The sequence below is a fragment of the Argiope bruennichi genome, chromosome X1, assembly GCF_947563725.1.
Source record: "Argiope bruennichi chromosome X1, qqArgBrue1.1, whole genome shotgun sequence".
Taxonomy (NCBI): Eukaryota; Metazoa; Arthropoda; class Arachnida; order Araneae; family Araneidae; genus Argiope; species Argiope bruennichi.
Window position 1 is genome coordinate 34031016 of NC_079162.1, and position 21921 is coordinate 34052936.

Below are 21921 nucleotides of genomic sequence, written 5' to 3' on the forward strand. Positions count from 1 at the left end.
TTGTTGTTGTTTTTAATTTACAGCTGGCTTACTGATATTATAAAGAAAACATACTACAAAATGACATTTGTATTGCCTCCTATTAAAATTTTGAGTTTTTATTCTGAATGGTAATTTTTTATTCTGTTGGACGTGTATACACGTTGATCGCACAATATTGAAGACATGGATTAACATGTCAAACGCAGTTAACTGGCAAAGAATAAAAACTACTACAATGTGCAATAAAAAAAGTACCTTTTCTTTTCAATTAAATTAAAATTTTCATCGCAGTTTTAAATCAGGTCACATCAGTTAATTACTCAAATGGAGGCTAAAAGAAATTTGTCTCACGAATATTTTTTTGCTTTTCTTTTTCTTCTGAAAATGATATATGACCTGGTTTCTGTTACTAAAAATCATAGTGTAAAATAATATTTTATTTACAGAGATGATAAATATTTCATAAATTTCTACTTTCAACATTAACATTACTAAACAGTTGTTGCAGATCTAACACAAAATATTTTATAAGTTCCACCTTCTTTTCAGTTTTTCTACTTGTTCTTCTCTTCCGCCATCCCTGAAAGTAAAGATTCATGAAAAATCCGAGGAGAAAAATAACCCGTAAATAATTATATATATAAATTGCTGTTTTAAAGACTCAAGACTGCTGCAAGTTGTTTCTATTTACTTTGCATACATTACACGATTTAATCCTTAACAGTCGACGATTTAAACTTAGTACAATGAGTCTGAATACTATTTTTCAATATACATAAATTAATAACATTATACTAATTAATTAGTTTATAATATTGATTAAGCAAATAATTTGAAACAAAAATAACATCAAAAATGCAGTCATAATATACTTATTATGTTTGCTAAATTCCAACAGATTAATAATTAGGACAAGATTAATACACTAAATTCAAAAGTTTAACAATTAAACAGTACCAAATAAATGTTGCATCAAACATAACATCAAAAGCTCCGAAATGATATAAGTGATTTGAAATACATTCTCACACAGAAAATGAAAAAGCCATTTATAATACTGTCTACATTTTTAAAAGACACAGATAACTTTTTTTTTAAGTACAAAGTAATAAAACACTGAAGCATGAAATTCGAAAGAATTACTTACAAAGCATTTTTTCGAGTATCTTGATAATTTTCACTGATTATTCTACTTCTTTCATCAACTTTATTTAAAGTATATCTAGTTGCAAAGCTAATGATAAACAAAGAGCAATTATTATATTGATAAGAAAGTTATTCTGCGATAATTTGTATATAATTTCTAAACAGAAGCTTATTTTAACTTCAAAAGCAAAAAAAAAAAAAAAAAAAAAAAAACTAATTCTAAGAATAAAATATTTATCACAGCCCAATATAATAGAATAATATTTAAGAAATATTTCCTGGTGATAAAATATTTTCAGATTTCATACGTTTTTTACAAACAAGTAAATTTTACAGAACTCAAAAATTTCATTAATGTATTAACAAACAAAACAGTATGCATTTATTATATTTTAATCTTATTGATCTCATCATAATCATTTGAAAAACTGGTAAATTAAACAAGCATCTTACCAAAAACTGCTGCAATAAGAAAAATTCTCCAATTTACATTAATATTGAAAAATTGAAATGAAGTTATATATTCATATTAATATATAATTGTGATATATTTATTTGTCTACATTATTTTGAAATTCTTTGTATTTATGTCAAAAACCTCAAATACAGATAATTGGCTAAATATACAGAGAGAATAAATAGCAGTTGTGTTATTGATGCTTTTGTCATAGTAAATTCCAATAATTTGTACTTCAACACATCAACAAAGTTTTCTAGTTACAAACAGCTTCTTCAGGGTTCTTCCTCCAAAATAATATTTTGACCATCCAAACTGAAAATTTCACATTCATATGTGCTAGGTGATTTAAGGAATTCTTGTCAACCTAAGCATGTTGTGAATTAATGTGACTAAAGGAGTTTCATTACAATTAGAATATTCTTAAGTCATTTAAGGCTAAGTAAGTATTGCTAACATTCCACAAAATTATTTAAGTTCATACATTGATTCGGTATAATATAAAATAATGGGATTGATCATTTAGAGAGAAAAAAAAATGTATAAAATATATTCAGAAATTACAATAAGGATAGATGAATTGACCCGAATAAGAATAAAACAATTAAAGAAATTCTTATGTTTTACAGTAATATCAGTATCAAGCTGAGAAATAAAACAGAATTGAAATAATTTAAAATTATTAAACTTTGAAATGATAAAACTTTAAACTATTATATATAAATTTTCCTTATTAAAAATTCCAATTTAGGACATAGATAATTTCATTTAAACTGATTATTAAAATTAAAACCATCATACAGATATAAAACTAAAATCAATGTAATATACAATTTACTTTTCAGGGAAAACATCATTTTCCTCTTCAATTTCAGATTAGCTTCAATTAAGTAAAACTCTTCCTTTCTTTTTTTTTTTTTTTTTTTTTTTTTGCAAATATGTTAACCAACACTAGATGATACATGCCCAGCTAGATCGACTTTAAGCCGCCAACCAGTCATATCTCAGAATTGTTTGTCGAATTTACTCAAGAAAAATGCAGTGCAAAAATATATGCACATTGGTGGAGTGCTTAAGAATGAAATGATTTGTTTCTCTTCAGTTAGGTCTCCCTATTCCTACTGTTTACCATCATGCCAATCAGAGCTGAACAATAATTTTACTAACAGAAAAAAGAATTCATTTACAGATATAAAATGAAATCTCTGTATCAAAATATGAAAAATTCTTCATTGAAATCAAACTTGCATTGACTTTTAACTACCAACTAAAATTTTATAAAAATCACTTGCACGCTGGCTCAATGCTTAAGAGAAAAAAGTGGAAAACTTGTCCTTATCAATCTTTTTCTTTATTTCATAAAAAGAAAAATGTTTTAGAGGTATGAGCTTCAAAAAAGATAATACGTATGAATTTGTAAATTTTTGTGGCAACAGTTAAATGTACATCAAACCATATTAGAAAAATGTTGCCCTTCTCTTTCCTAAAAATTTTTTGAAAAAATTACAAGAGGAATATGTACCTATAATGTACCAAACAAATTAATTTCTAATTTAATATTATTTTTAGAATTATAGAGCATTTTTTGTTGAATGTGTGGGAATTTTAAACAAACACAAAATAAAATTTTTTTAAATGTTAAAAGAAAATATTAGCAATAACATCCATTTCATGTCATCCATAGCATTCATTCAATGAAGAATTTAGTAACCCGTATTCATAATCAAAAAAAGAAAAAAAAAATGGAAATAATAGCAATAACGTTCGATACTTCATAATTCAACAAAAAGATCTCAGAGAAGAGGGGGGGGATCATTATTGTAAAATACTTACTTAATTAAAATAAAATTTGAAATTATAATAATGGGTCAATATTTTGCACCCAGTTTTGAATATTAATACACAAAATTCATACTTTCGCTCTCACAATGATCGATTTGATGTTCGAAGGAAGAAAAGTGGGGGATGGGGGTTGCTCCATATATATGTTTTTAAATAAAAGAGACCCATTAAAGCTTAAAATTATAACAGTAACAGGAACTGATTTTAGTTAGGCTACCTTTTCCCATAGTATGCAAAACCATTTTCGCTAATTACGTTGATAACTTGTCGTTCTGAAAAAACACTTTCGGCGGAAATATTATATATTTATACATACATGCAATAAATTAGATATGGTGGCTAATCTTTCTATCCCATTGTTTTAGACTATCAGTAAAAGTTTAATTTTCATTAGCTGCCAATGATGTTTCATTCTTCTTATGAAATAATACCAGCGAATTATCATGTTCGATAAAAATTACCGATTTATAAAAAAATTTCCAGTTTCATAATAAATTTCCTGACGATTCCCGGTTGGCTGGTCACCCTGCTATATATTTTTATGTTCACTGTGACCTTAAAAAATGATCAGTTAAAATGTTCCTTAATGTATATAATTAAAATTATTGTGACAAAAAGTAGAATTGTCTATCAATGAAAAGATGCATATTTAATGATGAAACAATGCATATATCTTACCTGTATGCACTGAAATACATGGCGGAACCAATAATAACAAGCACAAAACAACCATATACGATCAATTTATTACTTAGATGCTTAAGAGGCCTGGACGAGCTTTGTTGCCGGTAATACTGTTTATAATCTTCACGTTCATACCATGCTTCTTCCTTTTGCCAATGACCTTGATCACTGTGATACAATTATGTAAAAAGTTAAATATTATAAATTAGCTAACATTTCAAGCTCAAATAAATATCAAATATAATGAGAAGACTAAGAAAAATTTTTAAAAGATAAAAACTGAATATTTCATTTGTTTTTAGAGGATCTCAGAAAGAACCAATACTATTTTCAAAAGCTCAGATATGTAGGATTATATATCAACTTTAAAATAATATCCCCATTTTTCTTAAGGATAATAACACAGTACAAGCATTTCATTTGTGCTTCCATGACATATACGAATTCCTTTTTGGTTCTCTATATTTAAAACAACAACCTCTTTTTTCTTCATTTGTGATCTTACAAAGTAATTAATTATTTTGAGGTACCTTTATGTATTATTATTATTGCTGAATTTTAGAATAATGTAATTAAAACTACTTCTGAGCATAATATAATGATATTAAAAATTGAATAATTATTAAGTGCAATGATTCAATTTAATTTTCAGAATATTAACAAATGCTTTACAGAAAATAAGTTAAAAGTTCTACTTTATATTAAACGCAACTATAAAACTGCTTTTAACCAATGAATTACCATATTGTATCAAAATTATTTAAGGGCAGGTATTCTCAAAAGCCATTTTCAAGCAAAAACTGTAAAAAGAATACAAATCACACACACACATATCACATACAAAATTTTAGGATAAATTATGTATTTATTTAAAGCACAACATAGGTTTCAATGAATTTAATATAATTAAAGTTTAACGATTTAAGATATTTTTTTCTTCTATTATTTTCATAATATGTTCAATTTAAAAAATATTTACTATAAAAATTAAAGTAATATAAAATGCAGTAAAAAAATAAATTGGAAGTAAAATAATATGCTTACAAAGGACCATGCGCTTTCCTATATACTCCTTGATAAACTTTATGAGGAGCTTTGTCTGATTTTTGATCAAATTGTTTTCTACTGTCAGAATTTACAAGAGTTGTATATGCATTATTTAATTCAACAAATTTCTTATGTTGAGAATCATCACCGGGTTTCGCATCTGGATGAAGCTGCAAGATTAAATCATATTTGCATAAAGGCTAAAGATAATTGATGTTTCTCACCAAGTTTTATTTTTAAAAAAATTGAAATTACTAAGGCAAACAAACATTTTCACTGTATTTTCTCAATCAGTCATTATCTTTCTGCCAATATTTAAATCAATTAAAATTGGAATAAATAGAAATAGTTTAATACAAATCTTCAGACATAAAATTAAGAAGAAATAGAAATAAGAAAAGAATTTTGTTAAAAAGATTTTTTTTTTTTTTAAAGAAAAAAGTTACATCAATAATTTACACCACAAAAGTATTTTAAAAATCTAGAACGAAACAATGCAGTTTAATAAATATTTTGAAATGATACTCCTATTAAGGTACAATTTCATTAATAAATTAAGTGAAACAGAAACTTGAAATTCAAAAAATAAAGTACACTAATGCATGCAATCAAGCATTTTATTTCATTTTTCATTACAGCAGATTATCTGCATTCATCCATGAAAATGTGTTAATAATATTACACAACTTTTCACTACACAATTACTTCACAAGTTTTGAAATTAAACAATACATGAATAGAGAGTGACATTTAGTAGCAAGAACAAAAAATTTGAAAAATATATTGAATAAAAAAAATTATGTTTCATGTCGGATATAAAACTAAACTTTATACATAAATACATTACAAGCAATTAACTATTTACTCAAATGATATGATGAAATAGAAAAGGAACTCACTTCTTTGCATAATTTTATGTACGCTTTTTTTATATCCCGAGTTGAGCAAGTTTTTTCCAAACCTAGAACTTCATATGGATTTCTGAAAATTTTAATATAAGCAGGATTAGTTGAACACACATATAAAAAGAGCTTAAATAAAACTTTATTTTTAAAAGAAAAAAATAATATTTTCTTTAGAAATACATGAAAAATAAAATCAACATTCAGAGGATGAATCATATATAATGAATATCCATTAAACATGAATAAAAAAACATTAAAATATTATTTAATATGTTTTCCAACAATTTTATACAATCCATAAATTCATTTATTAATTTATTTTTACTATTTAACTTGTATTGTGAAAAGATTCACATTTCATTAATAAAGAAAAACAACTTATATCCAAAAAAACATTATAAAGGTGAAAAACTTATCAATATTCCAGTGTAAAAAATTAAGATAAAATTCTTCAGAGAATTTTCCCCTCTTAGTATTTATGGAGTTTTAATATAATTATTATTAAAAAAAACCCAAACATAAAGAAAGGTTATTAAAAATGTAACTTGATTTTTGTCTTTGCGTCAAATTATAGGAAATTGCAGTTTAAAATAATTAATGTGTGTGGATGTGTTTTAATATTTAATAATAATGTTAAAAAATGGAACTGAATAGTAGAAAATGGTGCAGTGGAAATGAAACTGAACTCACATTTATAATGAAACATACCTAAGCAGTTAAGAAAACACATAGGATGAAAAATTGCTGTTTGTGATCTCAAGTAATGAATGAGGAAAATAAGAGTATCAAATGAACTTGCTTTCTACTATTAGATTAGATGAGAAATTTACAGTCTGATTTTTACTGCACTGATTTTTATACATACTTACTTGAGGATCTTCACAATTATGAGCCCATTTTGTTTCAAATAAGAAAATTCTGGTATGTCACAAATTCACAATGAGCTCCTTACACAGTTCAGATATATTAATAGATTTATTTCTGATATGTATATATAACAGACAGGTAACAGGCTCTAAGCTTGTACATAAATAAATCATGAATTTTATTTGTATTTGAATACTTAATAGGTACATTTTCAGAGGTATTCTATAATCAATTTAATCTTAAACTTAATTTCCCTTTCAAGAAATTAGCCGCTATTAACAATGCTGAATGGTGTAATTTTCTAGAACTGGTATCGTGCAAACTTTATCCAGAAAAAAATTATGTGGGGGAAAAAAAGTGATTCAGCTGCCACTACCATTTTTGAGTTTTGATTTCTATAAAGAGTAAATGCAATCATGCTGTACTAATGACTTAATGAATCAGTTTTATTTAAAGATTGTACTGTTGCTTGCTTTGCTGTTGATACATAATTTATAATTAGAATTAAACCAATAGAATATTTATGAGAGTTAAATGTCTCTTACTGCATGATGGGCTTTCTCTCTCTCCTCTTTTTATAGATATTTTGTTAAATTATAAAATGTTAAAACTGTAAATCCCACCAATCTCTTGTAAGAAGACAGTTGTTAACTTTTTCCACTTCTTTTTAAATATATAAAATTGCCTACGCCATTATCACCTTTTACAGACAGTAAATTCCTTCTGTCCTCATCATTTAGCTCAGCAATTATATTGTTCTTATTTTTGATGTTTCAAAATCTACAAAAAATTTTTATTTGACCATTTGTTTCAAAAATAAAGTAAAAGTGTGCCATTTCCTTTCTTATTTTTGAAGTTTCGAAATCTACAAAATTTTTTTATTTCACTATTTCTTTGAAAAATAAAATAAAAGTGTGCCATTTCCTTTCAAAATTAAAATATGTATTATAATATCTTCCAAATAACAGCCGATTCATTTCTTTTCTTGAATTTTATGATAGCAGTTTTAGTAAACAAAGACAAAAACGGCTTTACAATAATGACTTTGTATATTACTTTTTCAACAAAATATAACTTAAAGATTGATTTCATAAACTAACATTATTGGTGTGCTTTCACTTTAAAAAGTAGTATGTATGAAACAGCTAAAGTATTTCCTATATTGCAATCTGATCATTGTTAATTATTTCACAATAGTTGTATTTCTATTTACTTTTACATGTCATAACAGTAAGTCATGGTGTTATGAATATTTTCAGTAAAATTTTCTAGAAATTTTGAAAATTAAGTTTCCTTTTTTATCATTGCTATTTTACAAAAATTTTGCCCAAGTTATTTCTCAAGTCATGTACAACGGAGAAACTGAGTAAACGTCTTCTGAAAAATGCAGATAATTCATGCTAGATTTATTAAGCAATTAACCTTTTCATTTAGTTTTATCTTGAAGAAATTAACCAGGAAGCCACCAGAACAAATCTTGGTGAATGCTGAAGAATTTGTTTTGTACTGGTATGATATGAGTTTTGTGTAAAACCAACCAGGCTATAAAAATATATAACCAGCCTCACATGGACTTCTTTTATCTTTGACCTTCATAAAGGATATATACATTATCACTTTTTTGAAGACAAAATAAAAATTTTTTAAAATATGTAACGGCTGCTTAAATGATATAAATTACACCAACATACATACATGCAACGAATTTTACTTATTTCATGCTCAAAAAACACATACATATGTTGATAATTACTAAAAAAATGTCCCTCAAATCAGCTTAGGAATCACAAATAGAAAAGAATTATTTTTTTTTTTTAAATCCACAAGGAAGACTTAGCCTGAAACTTGGACAAACTTCTCGACCATTTTAAAAAGATTAACGACATATATATATGTTTTATAATTTGACAATACAACCAAGAAATATTATCAAACTATAAAATGCCAATCATTAATCAGTAATTTCTTACCTAGAACGAGAATAATTACGGCATTGTTTCGAAGTGACACAAAAGACATTGAATGAATGGTACCAAATTTCCGATATCTTTGCAGAATGTACTAAAATACTTTTGCATTGCATCCTACGGCGATTAATTTTTCTCTATTAAAATGAAATTCATTTAAAAATTGTTTCTGAAATGGTTAATTAATAAATACACTTGGAACAGCTAGCTATATTATGATCTGGTTATATAATAGGCCACTAAGTTGCTGTATTTCATCTAAACGAATAATAAGAAAACTATGATTTAAAATTATATAATTTCGTGCATATAATAAATCACCAATTCGGAATAAAAATCTGCTTGCAAATACTCAGTCACTTTAAAAAATGTAAATAAACAATCCATCCTGTTTCGTTCATTTCATTTCAGGGAATTATTGAAAAACGTACTAAGTTAAGAGATCTGGTTATATCACAAAATATTGCAAATACATACATAATATTTTTCGCCCACTTAAAAATAATTAGCCATTACTACAGGCCTAAATTTCTAACACTTTTTCTAAATGATGCAATTGAATTCAGCAATTATTCTTTCAAGCAATTTAACATGATTCGAATCCAAGATTGATGTGTGTGATTTTTTTCTAGTGCGACAATGTTTCAAAATCAAATATAATTGTAAAATGAAAAAAAAAAAAAAAAAAAAGACTAACTTTGAATCTACACGGTGAAATATAAATAACTGAAAAGAAAACGGAAGACTGAAGTTTTAAGATCTTAAGAATCGATGAATGTGAGGAATCCCAAATTGCGCAACTTGACGCCTAAGCAGGAAATGTTGACGTTCCTTTTGTATGGATTTCTTTTTTTTTCCTTGCTAGCAGATATAAAAAAATTGCACCCTAACTGGAGTTATGTAGATCAATATTATTTTTTGAACATTTCCACAAGGCCTATTATTTTCAGAATTTTCTGTAGTTTTTCTTTTCTTTTCTTTCTTTTTCTTTTCTTTTTTTTTTTTTTTTAGTGGGAGGGATATTCAAAAAAAATTAGATTGATTAAAATTACTTTTCCTTTTAAATTTGCTGTTTGGTTTAGCTAATCTGCGTCTAAAACTAGGGATTGAGTCAAAGAAAAACTAAGGATGCTTGAAAATTGACCAACTGATTTTGAATCATAATAATATGATGAGTACGAATAAGCATCCTTTCTCCAAATTTCCACAACATACCGATGGGACAGTGTTTGCACCCTACTGATCCATACTTGCGAGGGAATTGATTCTCGCACCGACAGTCTAGTGTTCTGAAGTTGAGACTTTGCTATTGCATCTAGTCGAAAGTTTAAAAAGTTCTGAGGTAGAATCAGTTTTGACAGATTTATCCTTATTACAATATACATATAATCAGAGACATATCTGAAAAAACAAATAAACAAAAAAAACAGCAATTATAGACCACATAAGCTAAAGGCATCGGAAATTTCACTCTTCTAATTATATCGGGGAGAGAGGACTGATTCATTTAATAAATAAATAAAGAAGAAAATTTCCTAATTCAAATGCAATTTTTAGGTTCGTAATAGATACACATTAATTCCGGCAAAGTAAAAAATATATACATGTAAATATATATGCAACAAATGTAACTGAAATGAAACAAATCGACAAAAAAAAAAATTACATTCGAACCGCATGAATATTTAACCCATTATTTATCAAATTTCCTTTATTTTGGGACCCTTTATATGTATGCTTGTATCTATGTGTAATGATATTTTTTCATCTAATTTAAATCTTAATTAATTTCCTAATTTTTATTTTAAATTAGCCCATATTACCTTATTAGAAACATTATGTTATTTCCTGATCCGGATCCCACTTTTTTATTTAATTATTTATAACACATACCGGATTCGCGTCCCTTAGGTTGCGAGTTCGAATCCCGCCTGCCGAAGATTCCCCGCGTGCTTGGTGGCTGACGCGCGTTAAATCTGTCGTGGTCACAAAGTCCTCCATGTCGAGAGTAATACCACTGGGGGTACTGGATCAGGGGTAATCGTTCTCTGATTCAGGTCTAAATTACGATCTGTGTTTGAGTGAATGAAATGCGTGAATGAAGTCCGCCCCGTAAAAAGGGTTGTGACGTGTGTGTAGCTGAGTCGTTCTCTTGGCTCTAGATGGCGCTACTATAGAAACAAGAGGCGCTACCCCCAGGCTTAAATCCGCTGTCTTCGAACAGCGGGCTTGCCTACGGCAAGTGCCATAAGAAACAACAACAACAACTCTAAAAATTGATTACTTGTACATTTTGCATACATTCAAAACTAAGAGATAAAAATCCGTAACACCTACGCATTTTTTCAAGGGTACCTATGATTCCCTTTCCTAAGTTGATATGTGTCAGAGAAATCCTTATTAAAATCTCATGGTAAAATCACTGAAGGGAAACATTTCTAGTTGTTGTTGTTGTGTCACGATGTAAATTGACGCGTCTTATCATTCTTCCCCGATTACAAAATATATGCTTCTCGTGGTAAAATTAATTGAATTTATTTTCAAAAGTTTCTTCTTTTCAACCAGGCATCTGCCAAAAACTACGTTTACTCTCTCTCTCTCTCTCTCTCTCTCTCTCTCTCTCTCTATATATATATATATATATATATATATATATATATATATATATATATATATATATATATATATATATATATATGTATGTATATATATATATATATACATATATACAATATCGAGTTTTTTAATGAAAACTAAAATTAACTGTGAGTAAAAATTAATAAGTTTCTTTTAAATTATAAAATATTTCTTTTTCTTAATTCATTCATGATATTAATGAACTTTTTTAAAACGGAATATTAGAGTTTTGATCTATAAATATAAACTAAATAAACTAAAGCTGATGTAGACGGTTGAATTTTATTTTTACTTCTGTGAAATAGGCTTACTTACGCATCAAAATTTATTTATAATAAATATAAATAAATATTTCATGAAATAATATATAATATCCAAAATGATTTCTAAGTTTTACTTATAAGAATTGAAAAGCTTTTTGATATATATATTCCACTTCTTACAAAAATAAACAGGAACTTTATATACTTCTTATGCGGTTTGAAAAGGTATGTAAATATATGTTGTGATGTAAATCTGTACATTTGCTCAAATAAATTCGCATATTCACGAATAAGCAAAATGCAAATACGTATTTACTAAATCCTTTTAAAAAAAATATTTTTAGCCTAGGTAATGATTTAGAATAATGCATTTATTTCCTTCACTTTTTAAATGGCTATGCCCATTTTCTTTTTCAATTTTTTTTAAAAATATATATAAGACTTCAATATTGGCATGAATAAAGTTGAAACAGCATTAGATGATTATTGTCTTTATGAAAGTGAACACGGAATCATATCTCATCAAAAGGAAATACTAGAAACAGCGGAACAAGGCATAAAATAAGTGAACTTAATACAGGTATGACATCGTGTCATTGTTGAAAAATCTGCTTCATTTTCTTAAGCTACAAGTACATATTTGAAATGCGTTGAATAGAAAATTTTTCCCTGAGATTCCAATAACATAACTTAGATTATGCTCATATATTCTGATTAAAATGAGGAATTATTAAAAATTTTAACGTTGGATATGAATAATAATGGAATTCAGTTATCTCTTCAGACAAAATTTAAAATAACTTTCCATCAATTTTTCAATCATCAAACGGAAATCATTATAATTAATGCAAATTATAAATATTACTAAATTTTTGTAATGAAAAAGTATTGCTGATTTCGATATAATCAAATCTATGTGTAGTAATACGTAGTTTTGGAAAATATTGTTACGAATCTGTGATGCGGCTTCCCAGCATAGTTGGTTCCATCATTAGAAAAAATTTTTTACAGTCATCTGCATTGGAAGGAGTATGGGTGTCGCGTCGGAGGTCCCGGAGCTTGGCGACCATTTGACGTCTTGGCGACAAATTTGGCAAGTTTGGCGCCAAAATAGATTATACCCGAAACATCGAGAATTTTCCCGAACCGTCCAGTAGGAGCCGAGATACGTTTCGAACGTTCCTGATTGGTTGACGTCTCGAACGTTCCTGATTGATTCCCGCCTCCTGAGACCTATAAAAGGAAGCAGCCGCAGCTGCCAGAGGAGTCGTAGTCGGAAGCGACAGAGAAGAGTAGTCGGGATCGACGGTGAAGAGTAGTCGGAAGCGACAGAGAAGAGTAGTCGGAATCGACGGTAAAGAACTGGTCTTCCAGGGATTAGCAGAGCAGCAACGGAGTCAAGCTAGTGCTGAACTAAACTGTGCGCTACTGTCTGCAGTAGAGTCTTGTTGTATGCTGATGTGTATGCTGTTGTATGCTGCACGTCTCGGCTGAAGATAATCGTATTCTACGCTGTATATAGTTGTCGTCTTTGTGCTGTCCTGTGTATCTTCGTGTAAATAAACGTCGTTGTTTTATTTTATACTGCTGATTGAGTGTTCTCTACACCATATAACTTCCACTATCCAAACGAACCCCGGAAATTTCGTAACAATATCTAATAAATTTCCCAAAAGTTTGAGCAATTTGATTATAAATACGCAACATTTAAATGTATTGAAATAAATGAAAAGGTAATTTTGTAGTGAAATTAAATGCGATTGAAATAGCGTGCAAAATTAATTCTCATATATAATGCCACCATTTCATAGTAATCTACACAAATGATCAAAGTATTCATGTTTTTACTCTTCTTTCAATTTTCAAATCAAATACAGTCTAGCACTCATCAAGTGTTCCGCAAAATGAAATTTTCTATTTCTGGCGTTTTTAATTATGACTCATTTGTGTATTAAAAACAAATTGGGATGGTGGTGGTTAGTGCTCATTTCTGAGCATGTAGGATTATTCTCTACTAAAATTGCATCATAATTTGAATGTCCAGATGATACTTAATTCATTTTAGGTTCCCATGGTTTGCATTTCGATTGTCTGCTGTCACTGCAATAAAACTGCCTCAATAGCACCAGCAGTTTACAAATAGGGTAATTATTAGGAACATACGAAGCATGTATGTCATTTTCCTCCCAGCTGATAAATTAAGATTTAATTATTAATAAGTAAAATTTCAAACATTCAAAACTTTGATTTCTAGTTAACTTTAATGTAAAATGACGTATTTAAATTACTTTTAAATATTTACCTAATGGTTTCAGTAATAAGGACAAACTTATTAATAAGACGGATTGAACTCTATTGAGATCTATCATTCAAACTTCAATACTTAATTTGATATCTTGTGTGAATCTCCTTTTTAAATTTACAGGATAAGATATGGACATTAAAATTTTAAACCAAAGAGAAGGACTGCTGTGACTGCATAAATATCATTATTATAACATATATAGGGATTAAGATTAGAATATATCTGAATAGAGCATTGTAGAAGGGGAAAAATTTTGATGAGAAAAATATTCTCGAGGGAATGCATTTAAAAACATGAAAAAACGAATGATGCATTAAAAAAATAATTGGTAAAAATGACCATTCCTTTTTTAAATTTTGGTAATCTTTACTTTATATGAAATATTACAGTTGAGTTTAATTATTTATGAAATCATACAATTTTGCATGCACTGCATTTGTATTCTATTCAAATTCGACATTAATGTTTGTAACATGCATTGCATTAGTATTTTATTTAGATTCGACACTAATTACACATCTTGACTCTGAATGAATATAGTTATAATGGGTTATCATTCATTTTTGGAACTTCTTGCTTCCTCTGACTCTATGCTCCGAAATCACAAAGATATTACGTTTCTTATGATCAAGCGTATTTTCTCTACAGAACATTGAATAAGGATATTTTAATTCTAAAAATCCGGGACATTTCGTTTGTAGAAAAGCCTGAGCAGAACTTGTTCTCTGTATCACGAACTTGATATTGTTCTCTAAACTTTTTCAATAGAAAGACATTTGAGAGAGAATTATCAAAAGCAAAATTGAAAATGATAGCACATTAACCTAAAAATTTTTTGAACTAAATATATATTTCTCAAACTGAGTGAACTATAAAAATATCGCAATAGAAAATGCTCACAGCTACCTGCAAAAGAATCAAAAATGTATTTTTGACTAAAAATTTAATAAGCACAATTGACTTTTGGGAAAAAATATTTGCTTTCTTCTTTAGTTGTTGAGGAAATATAACGAGAGAACGGTCTCTGATAACAGCAGTGCTCGCTCTAATGGCGGACAAACCGGGCGTTTTTTTAGAGCGCCAAAATTTAAAAGCGGCACTTTGGCTGTGAATGTAAGAAGAATATTGATGTATTAAATACCTAATTAATATTTACAATCCATTATTTCAAAGAAAACAGCCATGAAAAAGCCATATATTTAATTTAATAACCAACAATTCTGTATCTATGAATTATATATGCTTCTCGAGAGAACGGAAAATTTCAGTATCAATTTTATGAGGTTGTAGTATCGCAATATTTAAAGATTCCAGGTATGAAGAGGATTAGAGGATGATCTTTTTTTAAAGCATTCACTACGGCAGTCTATATATGTTGCCATATATGGAGGAGGTACTTTTACAGGAATCATACGAGAATCTTGGAGTACAAATATATAACTTAAAAAATTTGAATTTTAAGCCATTATTTTATAAATAAGATCAAATAAATCTATTTTATTCTTTTAAATTTAAATATATTAAAAATATAAATGTACTACATAAACTTACATAAATATAATAAATTTCAATAATTTCGGGAAAAAAGCATTATATAACTAATAATTTATTTTATTACTAAAAAAACGAAGAATATGCAAACAGACCTCTATAAAGAAATAGGAAAGAACATCATGCATAGATTTAATATACATGAATTGGATTATACACAAATTTGAAGGTGCTTTGAGTGCAGCAGTTTTTTTTTAATATCTTAAATACGTGTATATATGTTCTACAATAAGTATTACCTAAATAACATAGAGGCACTTTGTCTAAAAAAATGTTTATTTTTGTCTGATCAAAATTACTTTTTGTTTTATTATTGAGTAAATGTCTGTTATTATCTATTTCACTTACAATTATTGCATTCCTTATTTTTTATATTCATACATTATTCTATTTTACATAAGTTTTAATATTAAATATTAAAAATGCTGTGATTGATACATCTTTTCATTTATCTGTCGTATTCTCGCGAAAACCATTAACTCCACTCTTTTTATAAATTATTTAATTGTTTTTAAAGACATGGACTCGGGTTTAGATATACATTATTTCAAATAACTGACCCACAAAGTAATTTTAAACTGAATATTAACCACAAATTTGAATCATACTGAAACATTTTCAGATTATTTAACAACATAATTAAGATGTGGAGTTAGATTATTTTTATTTATCATTCATCGTAAGTTAAAAAAAATATTTTTAATAAAAAAAAATTTAAAATATTTTAAGACTTTAAGAAGTCATAGAAAAAGTTGAAAAAAAAAAATAGAAAAAGAAAAACATTAGTGTTAAGTGAAACGGTTGAATCATACAAGCCGCATAAGTAAAAAATGAATTTTAAAAAACTAACTCTTATTAGTAACTAACACGTTGATTGAAATAGGAAAAATAAAGATGGTATATTATTTCTAAACGAGAAATAATTATTTTTCAGTTTTTGACATACCTCGCTTTTATAGAATGTAATGTAAAATTATGAACTTAAAAACCTATATAAAATCCATGCACAATAATTTTAAAAAAAAGGGAATTAAAACTATTTATACAACGATTATTAGAATGCAATTTTTTAATTGGTTCTGATCTGTAATCATACCGTCGAACCTGTCTTTGACCATTGAACTTCTCTAATAGTTTGGGATTCTTTTTCAATACAGAAAAGGATTTTTACATATTTTGCTTTCTCAAACGAAATCGTAAATAAATAATAATAAAAAAAATTAGAAATCCTCTCTATGGAACAAAAATTAATAATAAGCACATGAAAATACATTTTCTTTATATTTCAATTAGATATTGGATATATGAACATTTGATTTCTAATTCTTTTAAATTTCTTTTTAAACAAGTTTCCTAATTTAAAAATTTAAGCATAATATTTAAGAACAATTTTTAAAAAAAAAATAATAAATATATGAAAGCATATTTTCAAAAGAATGTAGTTAGTCATTGATAACATGAAAGATTAACCTAGCTATTGATTTCGAATTCTCTCTAGTTTATAATTTTTCAGAAGATATTAAATGAATGATCGGGAAATGTTGGTATAAAAGAAAATGCACTTCTTTATTAGTATCTATTTAAATCTATGTGAATAATTGAAGAATAAAAGTTACAAAAGATTTAATTACATTAAAAAAATAATAACTCTATTTTTCACGTTAAACGTTCATGAGCCGCATGGTTATCATGTAACAAACATGAAAGTGTCTCTGGTAATCTTTTCAAAGGAGCGTTAAAAATGGTCACAGATGCAACCATTACTGCGGCTAGTGTAAACAGCTATCCCAACATTTTCCATTTTGGTACTTACCAGGTTTACCACTTTTAGTCCTCAATTCAGTAAGCGATTGTTATCATCATTATACAGAAAACAAAGAATAACAGAGTTGCGATAAAAATCGTTACTCTTTTTGATTGATACGAAATCCTAAAGAAAAATCAGCTTACAATTAAAAGTACCTTTTTTTTTTTTTTCAAATTAAATGACCAATGGTATAAAAATACAAAATAGAATGCTTGCGTTTTATTGAATAAAATTATGAATGCCAAGCCAAATTTGAATAAGATAAGTATTTTTGAATTTTAATGAAATCTAATTTAATTCATCTGCTTTCTAGTGCTCAATGAGTTTTGCCAGAAATTTTTCATAGCGACTGATTTCTTCCTCGAGCCCTGGAAAATGACTATCTGTTTATATGGAACTGACAAAACAATAATACAACTTAAAATAAGTTTTTACATCTGGTCAGCTAAATATAATTTGGGGACTTTAAAATAATCAATCTATTGCGATATTAAAAAAAAAAAAATCTTGCTTTTTAGGGTCTTGACGCTTTTTTCACACTCTTCATCTTTAACGCGACTTGTTTATATTTTTTATGATCGCCACGTTTTAGATCGTCCCAAACAAGGAAAAAAAAGATCCTTTTTGGAATTATATTCATCCATCTGTCAATAAATGCACTAACACAAAAATACACTGAGCCAGGCGATTGAAATTTGGGGCAAGGTCAATCCGCCATTCCTCCATTACATTTCATATATCTCAAATTTTGCATGAAATATGGCTAAGGGAGGTCTGCTTGTTACTCTATGTGCATGAAAACAAGCGAACTCATAAATACGAAACTTAGATCAGTGAAATTTGGTGTTTGGTTTTATCACCTGAATTTGTATCTATATAGAAATTTGAATTAAATCTGTTAGTGAATATTAACTGTTTGTCGGTCTGTTTATTCGCGTGAATGTCAATGCGATAACTCAAAACGCGATAAGTAATAAGAGCGAATTTGAGTGAATGATTTTTACATTAGTATTGTAAATTGATCTTAAATTTTGCACCAAATCGATGAACGCAGAGAGATATTTTTCTAAAATGTATGGTTTATTCTTCTTAATGTAGGACAAACCTAAGTTCAAAACACATCATATTGTGAAAATATACGAGAAAAATGCATTGTCAGCTGTTTATGTTGCGTTAGTTGAAAATAACAAATAAGTAGTAGCAAGAAATTCGATCAAAAGTTCACTATTTCTGGAAGCTATTGTATGTGTGGTAAAATCCAATCAATATAATGTAGTTTGATTTTAAAATTGCATTTTAATATTTATACAAACTTACAGGTATTTTGAGAAACACAATTCGCAAGAGTTCAGTTAAAATCGAAAAAGTGCTGTGATATATATTATACAAAAAGTCATTAAAAAATAAACATACGTTGCGTATTACAAGAGTGTGATAATTAAGCTGCAAATGAGCTCTAAGAAAACCAAACGATTTTCTCGTGACTCTTGGTGCCACGAAATTAATTATTTAGAAGTAAGAAACCATAAACAAACCATTGCGCCATCTGAAGATAATGTCTCTTTATAGAAACGCCAAACTCCGCTATTCTCATTTTTTTTATATATATATATATATATATATATATATATATATATATATATATATATATATATATATATATATATATATATATATATATATATATATATATATATATATATATTGAGATTGGAATTCTACGATGATGAGTTTTTCTTAATAGACTAAGTTTATCTTGTTACTGACTGAAGTGAACATATACAAATTAGATTCGAATAAATGTTCGTATCCAAGAAATTCGGATAAATGTTCGTATACAAATTAGATTAAATAAATGTTCGTGTATTAATTGTATGCATCTGCAAACTCTCCCTTTTTAATGCAGCATCTATCTAGTTGATCTCAAAGCAATTACACCTCTTGCACAATAGGAAGACTCAACAATCACAACCGAAAGCAATCTTTTTTCAAAATAATGACATAGATAGCAATAAAAGAGAAATCCATTCAAATGAAGAGCGGTGCTTTTTATTGGCATGCAGTCCTTGTCACGCTTTTAACAGAGATGGCTTAACTTGCTGCTGACAGAGGTGTAGAGTTACCCGTGCATGCAGGTGGGTAGCAGAGGATTTATTCATCACCCCTCTAATACCCTCTAGCGTTTCCACCACCCCTAGTTGATAGGGGGGAGGTACCTTTGAACTAAAATCAAATCTCCACGTTTTGAGCTACGATAGTTTCTCTCGGAAAAACACGTGCAGTGGTTTCTTTGTTAGAATTTTTATTCGTTGTGAATGAGGTTCAGGGTGAAAAAGAGGGTTGCCCAAACCGATTACGGTAGGTTGCGCTAGGTATTAAGGGTTGGCCGCAAAGAAAGGGTTAGAGAGAGGTATTTGCAGATGATTAAAAGGGAAATTTAGTTTTTAATTCTTTTCTTTTTTATAAATGAATAGGATGAGTAGGGAGTGATAAAAAGGACCTGCGGCGAATTCTGTTTTAATCACTTTAGCAAGATTCTAAGCTTTGTGTTGGATTGCTTTCTATTTGATTTTGGATGGAAATGGGTTATAAAAAGATATAGCGATTATTGTTTTAGGTATCAATCAACTTGGGTAATACCATGCAGATTGCAGGTAAATGACAAATCTTAAATTTTTGAAGTTTATATTTTAATTAAATATTGGGTTTTAAATAATATTAAAATTGTCGTGCATTTATCTCAGACTTAAGTAAAGCAAATGATATTTCCTCTCCTTTTTGTTTTCTCGCATATGAAGTGTAGAGAAAATATCGTAATTCGAGATATCAAAAAATTCGAATTCGAGATTTTGATGAATCTCCGACATTTTAGATCTCCCCGAGTTCGAAAAACGCATTTTTGGAAAATGTCTGTCTGTGACAAAGATAACTCAAAAACGCTTTGAGCTAGATGGATGAAATTTGGTATACGTTCTTATAGTCTGTCTGGCCTCAGATTATACTTTAATATGATAATTACAAAACGAAGAGAGGCTGATAAATAAAAATTCGTTATCTGTAGTGTCGACACTTATCAAATTTTAAAACACATCCAAAAATGGGTTGAACATTTGTAGGTCTGTACTTTGAGAAACATGTAAACACGATAATTCAAAAGCGAGGACTAAGATATATCTTAATTGGTATGTGATTTTGTCACTACCAGTGTAGTTTTATGTCAAATTTTTGTTTCAATCGGTTGGTAAAACGCATGTAAAACACAAATTCGATTTTCGGATGCTGTAATTGCATGCAAGAGATTAATCTAAAAAAAGAAAGTCCTAGCCAAGGGTCATACAATTAATTTATTAAAAATTCTAAATTCCCACCAAAGGTTAATTTTTCATAACTATTATAGCCAGTGTCATGCAAGGCGTTCTCTGAGATAATACATTTATTAGAGAGTATACGAGAAAGTTTTGGGAAGGCCACTCTCACTGGTTTACTAAGCAGTTTATGTATTATCGGATAAATTTTTACAGTTAGTGTTTTTGGAGTGTTAAATGGAATTTTAGAAAAAAATGCAGGGTCGATTATAATTATTAAATTCTACTAAATAATTTTGAATTTTTAGTTCCTTTTGAAACGTTATATGAAAAGCTGTTTCAAAGGCAGGTAAAACCAACCTGAAGACAAAATTTGTAGTCTAAATATCTTGGATTCTCTGAGCACAACAATAATTTTTTTCTGAATTTTTATTAAATTAAATGCTATTTAATTCAATAAATTATTAAAATAATTCAATGAGAAAAAAGAAATAATTTGTCATCTGTTTCCTAAAATTAAAAATAAGGCAATAATCGCCTGCCAGCGTATTATTTTAATGGTTTCAAAGTTCCATTTTAGATGCGAACCGGGCCGAATGAAAGCCTTCTAAGGACTTGAGGCAATTTAAGTTTCGAGACTCCCAATTCATCTCTCTAACTTTCTATGTCAGATATTTTTTATTGATTTTATTATCTATCTAAGTAGTTTTGCGTAGTAAATGATAAATTAACAAAATATTTAATCACTAGTTCCTTTTGGGAAAACAGTTTTGAATAAAGGGGGTAGGAAGAGTAAGTACACTTGTTGATTGATCATAAAGTAATTGGGGTGCCGCATATATATAATTTTAATTATTTCAATTTTCAAATTTTCCAAGAGTTTAGTAATTAATTCTTTTATTTTTAGAAAACGAGAAAGAGATATATTTTAAATGTAACAATTGTTAAAAAGAGCAGTTGTTAAATAAATATTAGAAAAACTCTTCTTTATTTATCATACTTCCTTCCTTCATTTTTTTTTCTTTTTTACTATCTTATTACCTTATTTTAGCAAAATTATTTTACTTTTTGAATGATTAGGTTTGATTCGTTGAACCGAATCATTGTTTAGAAAATTCATTCAGAATTAATTTGGCCTTTTCTCGAAATAAAAATT

General features: G+C 28.0%; 1 protein-coding gene across 1 annotated transcript; it reads right to left on the reverse strand.

The window, feature by feature from the left end:
* Positions 1-398: 398 nt before the first annotated feature.
* On the reverse strand, positions 399-9417 carry LOC129958619 (dnaJ homolog subfamily C member 4-like). Its single transcript, XM_056071218.1, has 6 exons — positions 8901-9417; positions 6058-6139; positions 5156-5328; positions 4106-4279; positions 1130-1216; positions 399-562 (listed from the first exon to the last, which is right to left on the reverse strand). The coding sequence occupies exons 1-6, from the start codon at positions 9011-9013 to the stop codon at positions 508-510; spliced, it is 684 nt and encodes a 227-aa protein (XP_055927193.1). The 5' UTR covers positions 9014-9417; the 3' UTR covers positions 399-507.
* Positions 9418-21921: the final 12504 nt, after the last annotated feature.